The sequence below is a fragment of the Pinus tabuliformis genome, chromosome 7 (genome assembly GCF_031772625.1).
Source record: "Pinus tabuliformis cultivar Carrire ecotype Pingquan chromosome 7, CPIR1, whole genome shotgun sequence".
In the NCBI taxonomy this organism is placed as follows: Eukaryota; Viridiplantae; Streptophyta; class Pinopsida; order Pinales; family Pinaceae; genus Pinus; species Pinus tabuliformis.
This window is the reverse complement of record NC_142293.1, coordinates 699,108,229-699,118,775: the sequence shown is the minus strand read 5'-3', so window position 1 is coordinate 699,118,775 and position 10,547 is coordinate 699,108,229. Positions and strand designations below refer to the sequence as shown.

At 34.6% G+C, this 10,547-nt stretch overlaps 1 protein-coding gene across 1 annotated transcript; it reads right to left on the bottom strand.

Annotated features, from left to right (window-relative positions):
- Positions 1 to 6,864: 6,864 nt before the first annotated feature.
- Positions 6,865 to 8,073, bottom strand: LOC149249436 (uncharacterized). Its single transcript, XM_089456251.1, has 2 exons — positions 7,837 to 8,073; positions 6,865 to 7,693 (listed from the first exon to the last, which is right to left on the bottom strand). Exons 1-2 carry the CDS (start codon positions 8,047 to 8,049, stop codon positions 7,046 to 7,048), a joined length of 861 nt encoding a protein of 286 aa, XP_089312377.1. The 5' UTR covers positions 8,050 to 8,073; the 3' UTR covers positions 6,865 to 7,045.
- Positions 8,074 to 10,547: the final 2,474 nt, after the last annotated feature.

The following is a 10,547-nucleotide window of genomic DNA, read 5'->3' as shown; positions in this document are numbered from 1 at the left end:
ATATATATATATATATATAGATATATATATGTATGTATGTATATGTATGTATATGTATGTATGTATATATATGTATATATATATATATGTGTATATATATATATATACATATATATATATATATATATATATATATATATATATATATATATAGATATATACATATATATACATATATATATATACATACATATATATACATACACATATATACATATATATATATATATATATATATATATATATATATATATATATATATATATATATATATCTTCAGTGTTTCTTATGGTTCTATTATTTTGTTTCAACATGATGTGATGTGTATTGAATTAATTTACATGTGTCGCAAATGTCTATCTAAAACATCATTAACAAGTGCATCTCTCAATGTATTTAGATTTCTAGAAATATGTTGATACTTGATGAATCAAAATATATTTCCAAAAGGCGAACCCTCATGAACATGCGAAACATAGTTTGACTTCTAACCGAATAGACATTATTTAATTGTAGTACTACAACCTTTGAGTCAAGTCTTATAACTATACAACATATACCATGTGAAATAACATCAGCCAATAGTTCGATCACTGCGCTATACTCAGCGATGTTATTTGTAGAGTGACCGATACGAATGCCTTGTAAACTTACTAACTCGTCGTTTGGAGCATATAAAGCCCAAGTTGTGGAAGAGAGGTTCTGAGTACTACGATTAGCAGCATCGACATAACCAAAGTATGGTTCAATGGATGCCAACATCTGCAAACCAAATGTAAACAGAATTAACAAAAACCTAGGAAGCTCTGATGGAAACACACTCAATCACACCTATATATAATATGTACACTATGCACTACGCAAAAACTTAAGAATAATATTTCTTTAAGTACAACCCATTTCTAGGTTGCGCCAAGGGAACCCCATCAAAATCAACAAGCTCATAGGCCCCATTATCAAGAACACGTTTGACAATATATAGACCCAACCACATTGGCTCAAACTTCCCTAATCCTAATTTATCAGACTTTTGATCATATAATAGAATAAGGTCTCCTTCCAAGAAGGCATGAGGCTTGACACTCTTATCATATTGCACCTTGATACGTTTCTTATGGGCTTCGTTAGCCATCGCGACATCACACCAAGTTTCATCTAAGCATGTCAGATGTAAGAGACATTCCTCTTCCGCGAAAGTGGCAGGGAGGAGATTGACAACATGTTTGAGGGATGGAATTTCACATTCAATTGGAATAATTGCTTCCAAACAATATAACAATTGGAATGGTGTAAATCAAGTAGCAGTCCTAACTAAATTTCGGTATGCCCACAAGGTCGCATAAATAATGAGATGTGAGTCTAGTTTATGGACCCCTATATGTTGAAGCCTTTTTTTATAACTTTATTAATTGCCTCAACTTGCCTATTTTCCTGAGGGTAGTAGGGAGTGGAACTTTCATGAGAATTAGTTCGGACATCATGTGACTGAAAAAATGTTTTCCATGGTCCGTAACCACATCCTATGCAACACCAAACCACGCAATGAAATTTTTGAAGAAAAATAAAGTAGTTGTTTCAGCAGTATTGTTATATGTAGGCATCACCTCACCCCATTTGGTAAAATAATCAACCGCTATGATGATATAGCCATGCCCCCTAGTTCAGTGAGGGTTACATGTCATCGAATCAATGCCCCATTTTGCAAAAGGACCAACGACGATAACAGGATACAAAGGAGCGTGCGGAGAATGGATCTTTTGATCAAAAATCTAGCATAGGATGCAATCATGAAATATGGTGGGCCAAAAATAACCAACACATAGCATCTTCTATGTGGTGGCATATCGAAACAAATGACCACCACATTCCCCCAAATGTCATTCATTTAAGACTTTCTCAGCCTCCTCATGGGTGAGGCACCTTTGAAAAACCATATTGATATCGCAGCGATACAGAGTGTCACTGATTATAATATAATGTTTGGCTTGATATTAGATACATTGTTGGTCAAAGCGAGAGGTATCAGACCGGAAAGTATGGGCCTGGAGATATATGAGAATGTCTCCATACCATGGGTCAGATGACAAGATCATAAACACCGACTCATCTAGAATATAACCGCTATATGTCGTTTCAGTTTCAGAATTGGAAAGGTCGCAAATTAACTAAGAAAATACTAAGGATTATTTCAACTTTGATTTGGCAAATTACAAATCAAAATCTTATAGGATTACAATCGACTTAGAGTATTTACCCCCTAGTAACTTTCGTGAGAGGATGTACGTCATGGGGTTGTAATCTGAAACAACCATAATTTTGTGGAGTAAGATGTAATGACGAAATCTATGGACAACTTGAACAGTGAACAAAGCTAACTTCTCGACATGGGTGTCTGTGACTTTGGTATCATTGAGATTCTGACACATAGGATGTTCAGTTTCCTACATCATCCTTTTGAACCAATACCATAGCAATGGTAGTACTTGCAACAGTGAGGTACAATAAATAATCGCATTGGTAATCAAGGGGGTTTAACAAAGAGGCTTGAATCAGTGCATATTTCAAGGCATTGAACACATTTTGAGCAACATCATCCTAATGGAAGGGGACCCATTTCTTTAGCGAGTGAGTAAATCCTTTGGTTAGTTTGGAATAATTGGGAATGAACCTCCAAAGAAAGTCAACCTTCCCTTGGAGTCGTTGAATCTGAAGGAGGGAAGAAGGAGAAAGTAGATCAATCATCGCCTAAACTTTCAAGGGATCAATTTGAATTCATTTTCTTGATACAAAATATCCGAGAAGATGACCAGAGCTAACACAAAACACAAATTTGTGATGATTGAGTCGATTTTTATAATGTCTACATCGTAAAAACACGACCTTAAGATGCATCGGGTGATCAACCTGATGTCGTGAATGAGCAGGAAAATCGTCCGAAAAAGGTTGCACAATATGTTTGATGTCATGAAAGGCATAATTCATTTCCCTTTGGAACATAGCCCCAATATTATTTAATCTGAAAGGGAGTTTTTTATACGCAAATGTGCCCGAGGGACAAATGAATGCAGTTTTATGTTGGTCTGTCGGGAGAATGTTGTTTTGATTATAACCGAAGAAACCGTCCATAAATGAAAATATCTCGCAACTGGCATAATCATCAACAATATGGTCGATGAACAAGGTGGGATAGTCGATGAACCAAGTGGGATAGTTGTCCTTCAGACAAGCACGATTGATGTCCCGATAATCGACGCACACATAGATTGTTCCATGCTTTTCATAACAGGAACAATATTAGACACCCAATCAGTTAAAGGTACGGGATAGATGAAACCAACTCGTAGAAGTTTTTCAACTTCAACTTTGATAGCAGCGACCTTCTTAGGATGAACAGGGTGAAGGTGTTGTCACACTAGTTTAACATCAAGATATGTTTTAATTTCATGCGCAACAATGTTTGGATCAATACCAAGAATTTCTTCGTAAGACTAAGCAAAAACATATTTGAATTCCTGGAATAGGGATTTATAAGTCTTGACCTCATTGGGAGAGAAAGACGCACTAATATGTAGATTTTCAACAATGTCAGGTTTAATGAAATGTCAAGAGGGATGGTCTCTTCAATGTTCGACAAGTTTTTCTCAGAATCGACATCGTAAATGGATATGGAATTTGTAGATAAATCAACGATATTGGGTCAATAAAGCTCATTAAGATTGTCCTTGAAGGAATCTAGCAAGGAGGAACCATGATGACGATGAGGAACTTTTAAATTTTAATTACTACGTATATATATATAGATATATATATATATATATATATTAAAAGCAAACTTATTCAAATTCAGACTTATGTGATTCATAATGATTAGAGAAGGATTTTTTCGGATTGATCACATAGGATTTTTGGGGTCAACGTTTCGAACCCTCCATTGTGGTTCATCATCAGGACATTAATATTTCTGAATTCAGACTTTTGTGATTCATAACGATTAGAGAATGACTCTTTTTCAGATTGATCATGTAGGATTTTTGGGGTTAACATTTTGAACCTGTGGTTCATCATCAGGACATTAACATTTCTGAATTCAGAGTTTTGTGATTCATAATGATTAGAGAAGAACTTTTTCAGATATATCACATAGGATTTTTAGGATCAACGTTTCGAACCCTCTACTGTGGTTCATCATCAAGACATTAATATTTATAAATTCAAACTTCTACGATTTATAATGATTAGAGAAACACTTTTTCGCACTGATCACATAGGATTTTTGGAGTCAACGTTTCAACCCCTTCACTGTGGTTCATTATTAGGACTTAATATTTTTGAATTCAAACTTCTGTAATTCATAATGATTAGAGAAAGACTTTTTCAGATTGATCACATAGAATTTTTGGGGTCAACATTTCGAGCCCTCTAGTGTGGTTCATCATCATGACATTAATATTTCTAAATTCACACTTTTATGATTCATAATGATTAGAGAATGAATTTTTGGGATTATTGCCTTCCATTGTGGTTCATCATCATGACATTAATATTTCTGAATTCAAACTTCTATGATTCATAATGATTAGAGAATGACTATTTCGGATTTATCACATAAGATTTTTGGGTCAACGTTTCGAGCCCTTTAGTGTCATCACTACATTAATAATTCTAAATTTAGAGTTCCGTGATTCATAATGATTAGGGAAAGATTTTTTCAGATTTATGACATAGCATTTTTGGGGTCAATGATTTGAGCCGCACTCTGATTCATCATCAAGGTATTGATATTTCTGAATTCAAACATCTGTAATTCATAATGATTAGAAAAAAAACTTTTTCAAATTAATCACATAAAATTTTTGAAATCAAAAATCTACATCAATAAAAATGCAATACAGATGTAATTTGAAAATCAAGTGTTAAACATCCAAATTTATTTTATAGCATTAAGTTATTAACTAGACATGCATATAATAAACAAAATATTTTCTTCTGGAACAACTCTCCTATTCAAGAGTAAATTCAATGGTTAAATACACACAACTCATGCTTTCCGCTTCCTTTAACTCCAAGGATTGCTTGAGATCAATTAGATTTCCTTTTTCCAGGTATAAATTTTATTTTTTTATAATATGGATACGGAGTTTTCCGGTTGGCCGCTGCACGTAGATATCATAATTTCTTTTTTACTAATCCTCTGCTGATATAGAGAGTTTTTAACCTCATGACAGGTTTATACTAAATTCAAATCAATTGTAATTACAGTTAACTTTTAATCTTTGAAAGATACAGTGAAAAAAATATTATAAATAATTGAAATAGTATTTTACACCAACCCACTTCACGCATGAAGGAAGACGGATATCGAATATCGTGTGAATAAGTTAAGGACAATCAAGAAGTTTAATTAATCAAGGCTTTGGCTGGTGTCTTGTCTTATGTTTGGCTTTCAAGCTCTCGGAACACTGGCGATACAGAGATATAAATGAGGTATATGGTGTGTGTTTTTCACTAGCGACATTAGATTAGCCAATTAAGATTAAGTACTTCCATTTTCAAAGAATAATCTTTTTACCAACAAGCCAAAGGAAAAGAAAGGTCTGTAAATGTGAGATACTGGATGGGAGTTTACGGTGAGATAGACCTTACCCTAGTGGTTAATTATGACTTAAAGGTTTTTTAATGATTATTAATATTATTTATTTATAAGAGTAGTGGGTTTTTAATTAATCTATAATGGCTAATAGAAATAATAGAATTAGGGTCAAGTCAATTTACTCTTTGGATGACTACATCTTTGGATGACTACAGTGATATAATGAAGTTGATAAAAATTTTAAATTAATGGAAGAATTTTAATTATTTAATTTTGAAAATAAATGGTTTGGAAAAGTTTGTTATAAGATTAAATGAGTTTATATCTTAATAATTAATGTTATGAAATATTTTGAATTTAAAACATTATTGTTTAATATATTTTAAGAAGAAATTAATATTATAAATCAATAAATTCTTTTTTAGTTAATCTGCTTTAAATTACCTTGCCACACTTATTTTAAATTTTAACTAATATATAATTTTTTTTTAATTGTCAAAATTAAAAAATTAATTTAACCAAACAAATTTGTGAGTAGTAAGGTATTCAGGTTTTGATGTAGTTAAGGCTTTGATTACTCAATATCTCTGAGTGAGTTTTACAGTGCATCTCTAACTTTTGACATATAAATCACGGAAGTTTAATAATGCTTCCACCAAGTTTTGACACTCAACCCTCCACTTTCAGTAGGTATGATAAGCCACATGCATTAAGCAACACACACCTTGTTGTCATCTCGAGATATACTTGTCCTACAATCAATAGATAGCATCAAATACATTTACACACAAAGGGAATATAAACTATAATAATAATAAAAAAATGCAAAATGTGCATTCAAAGAGTAAACAAACAAAAAAACAAAAAGAAAACTAAAATAACCCAATTCCCTTTTATGAATTTGTTGTTCTTCAAATTGGCTTGACATATGCTTCCAATGATGTCATTGTCAATCAGACTATACAACAAGAAAGTCACTCATAGTTATATTTATAATAGATATTTGTCGCATAAAAAAATTGATTTTATTAAAGCAATAAATTTATTCATTATCCACTATTAACTTAACATTGACCACTGTAATTTATCAAATTTAACTTTAAAAAAAATATCTTTTATATTATTTAAAAAACAAATTTTAAAATATTTGATTCTGCCTAACTTGAAAGCTATAAATATATTTTTTATATTATTAAAAAATTTATTTTTCAAATATTCTACAATCGGATATAAATGTAAAACTTTACCAACCAGAGTAAAAGCAGTCAGCCATATAAAAAATAAAGCAGTGATAAAGTACTCAGTCATATAAAGTAATAAAGTAGTGATATGAAGCAAAACTATGACAACTTTATCCCAACTACTACACCCCAACTTGACATAGATCACAAACTCAGGTCAAACTTGATAAAGGCCAGACAAACGGAACACAAAAATGACCACTAATATGTGGCTTCAAAGGGGCAAAGTGCCTACCAGCACGTACAGTGGCATTTTGCAGGTGTAAATCTTGTTTTCATCACCCCACGCCTCTCTGAACCTTCTCAATACCGTTTCATTCAGAAGCTCGACGCCCTTCTCTCTCGCTGTGACCACCCCATTGGGAGAATTGCACAATACCAAAAACTTTTCGAACGACAGCTGTATCTCCATCTCCATTTCCAAGGGATTACCTTCGCTCCCCCCTCCATTTTCTAGCACCGGTTCGAACGGGAACGGCAGCTTCCTGTATCCATCCTTTACTATATCTATATCCATCATTGGGTGCCGGTAAGGCATGGTTGACTCCAGGAATTCTGCAAACACTGCATCGACAGCGGGACTGACGCTGAGATTCGCATAAGTCCACACAGCTATCACACCCCCTGGTTTTCGCAGGAGGCGTTTAACTTGGGAGAAAAAGGTGTCGAGGTCGAACCAGTGGACTGCCGTGGCCACCGTCACCAGATCCACCGATCCCTCCTTCCCCACAATCGAAAACAGTTCTTCATCTGTCATAACGGGCGGAGTGACAACATACGTCACTTTCGGATGCTTCCGAGCCAAATCCAGCTGCTCCTTGCTTCTGTCTGTGGCGATCACGCGATCGTAATGCTCTGCAATCTACGCTCTCATAATTTCACTAACTCTATTTTTGGCAGCAATGATCTCATAATTTCATGTGAAACATGACAATTACTAGATATGAAAAGAAGAGCAAGACAGTGAAATGAAATGAAATGAAAGAAAAGGGTAAGAGAGGTTACAGAAACAGAAGCTTGGCCATTGCCTGCACCCACGTCCCAAGCCAGTTGGTGATTGGCAGTGAGAGATGCCAACATGGAAAACAACGATGCAGGATAACCAGGCCGGCTGTCTAAATACTCCTTTGCTTGTTTATCAAATGGCCCTGCCATTTCTCCTCTGTATTTTCGCGCAGTCGCTGCGAAAGAAGCGGCGGCTTCCGGTGTCTCGCTCATGCCCACGCATGCTTTATAGAAAGTGCCCACGATTTAAGCAATTTTTTGTTACGTGTGGTGCAAGTAATGTGCTTTATCTTCTTCACTGGGATTTTTTTTTGGGGGTTTTTCTAATTATTTAAAGTTTTCCCTTATTTTATGGTTTAAAATGAATTTTCAAATATATGAATAAATTTAATTCAAATAATTTTTTAAATAAATTCCATTTGTTTAAAAAAAAATAGCTACTTATTTTTGCGAAATAAACAACTTGCCACAAATTTTCAAACAAATTCCATTGAAAATATATATTTAAAAAAAAAATCTCCAAAACTTAAAATAAGTAAACAACCGCAAAATAGTTCAATGTTGTGCAAATAATGATCTTTATCCTCGTATATTCAAATGTTTCTATAATGACATTTTTTTATTTTTACTCATTTTTATGTTGAAGGTGTCTCTTTTTGAAATTCGTCATGTTAAGTATTGTCTACTTCTTTCATCTCCATATGACATAAGTCTCGACGTTTACACCCATGACATATATCCGTGTGTACGCTGCTATAGGCTAGAATCTTTGTTCGATTGGGACTCCACAACTCTGCAAATATCATGGCGTGCAGAAAGGATTGTTCCATTATGATATTTAAAGAGCCTAGGGAAAGCAACGAGTTAGGCATCGATCCTATAAGCATGTTGTCTCTAAGCTGCAAGTGAAGTCGGGCATCGGTCCCGCGAAATTATTCACGTGTAACTAGACCTGCTTGAGCTGACTCATGGCGTTAATGGTCGCAATGGATCCGCCGAGTAGCTTGTCATTCTCGTTATTCAACCACAATAACCGCAAGCTCAACGAGGCACTAAACAATGTCGAAATGGACCCATTTAGACTATTGTAAGCCAGTTGTAGTGTGTGCAACCCTACAATTGTCCCATCGCCCAAAAACTCTGGTAGCTCGCTGATAATACTGGCGTCATTGGCATTGAACGACATGAGAGCCACTGAGAGCATAAAAATACGATTCTTTAATATGTGGAACTCAATACTTAAAAGAATCTATAAAAATAAAACTCTAATTCCCAAGAAAAATACCTCCGGCCATTGATGCTACTCTTGTTGCAAACCAAACTTTCTACGAAGTTTGAAATAGTCCCTTCCTCTTATAGATAACCAGTGCTCACGACAACGGATGTAGAAACACGTTATTTTAGGCTGCACAATCTCAACACTACGCTCCACAGCTGTTGGTGGATTCGCAGCAACACATCTCTAATTATTCATCCGCTGCACTACTCTGATGTGTTGTAACGAGGAACAGCCTTCAAGTTTAAATCAGACGCGTGAATGTATGGATGAATGGGTGGATCATATATGTAAAACAAAATTCATATGAACAGGCGTTGTCCACATGGATATCCTTTCTATGCAGATCTCCAAAACAAGTTTCAATGCAAAGGATGTATAACAGTAAATTGCAACAGCCACACCATTCAATGGTCAACGCATTAACACATTTCAGTATGAAATGCATATAAACCTACCACTGCAACTAATCTAAAGGCAGAGCTTTCAACGCAGAATTTGTAGAGCTTCCAACTATGGCAACATACAACAGCTGAAAGCAACAACGGTAAAAATAATGTAACACAATCTTCACGCAAGCAGAAAGAAAAGAATACAGAAAATCTGAAGGTACTTCCAAGCTCTGCGCTCTCAACTTGATGGTGTAAAACTGAAGGGGATTGAGATGCTAGCTTGGGGACCAAACAGAAACATATATAGGCAAGCTTCCATCAAGCTTCTGTTGGCTATGTGTCAGGTGTTCCACAGATAATGGTAGACAACTCCAGAGGGAGTAATGGACCACTTCAGAAGCTCCCAACAAGAAATTAATCAACTGCAGTTGATTTCCGTAATTTAAGGAAATTACTGCAGTTGGTTTCCAGAAATTAAGGAAATGATTGCAGTTCACTTCCGTAATTGTAAGCAGCAGTTGGGAAAAACTTAATGGAGCTTAACATTCTCCCACTTGGTCCATACTTTCAAACCTAATGTATCATCTTAAAACCCATTGATAATATGTATTAAGTAATAGATACATGAATCATGGCGATAAGTCCTCTAATGACGAGTATTATCTTCCATGTATTACTAGGTATTTATTCTTATTATAATTTATGTGGCAACAATTTCTTAATGAATAAACCTTATGTTTATTCCTGGTCCTACACAAATGAGTTTTCTCAAATCAAATTAAGGTGCACATAAATATGAGAAAAACATCACAATAATTAAGAATTTCATTAAGATAACATTGTCCATACAATGAGAAACTACATAATGGAACCAAGTCCCATATTCATTACATGATCCTTGAATTTAAATGGTGGCATGCCTTTAGTCAAAGGATCAGCGATCATCAACTCAGAGCTGACGTGCTCAATGACCACTTTCTTTTCTTTAACATGTTCCCTTATAGCTAAATACTTAATGTCGATGTGTTTATTTTGACTCCCAC

What these genes read in the sequence shown, in the direction of transcription:
- LOC149249436 (XM_089456251.1), bottom strand. Translation starts at nt 8,049, where the DNA reads ATGAGCGAGACACCGGAAGCCGCCGCTTCTTTCGCAGCGACTGCGCGA. An exon ending in ATGGCCAAGCTTCTGTTTCT is followed by an intron (nt 7,694 to 7,836) that starts GTAACCTCTCTT and finishes ATGAGAGCGTAG; the next exon opens with ATTGCAGAGCATTACGATCG.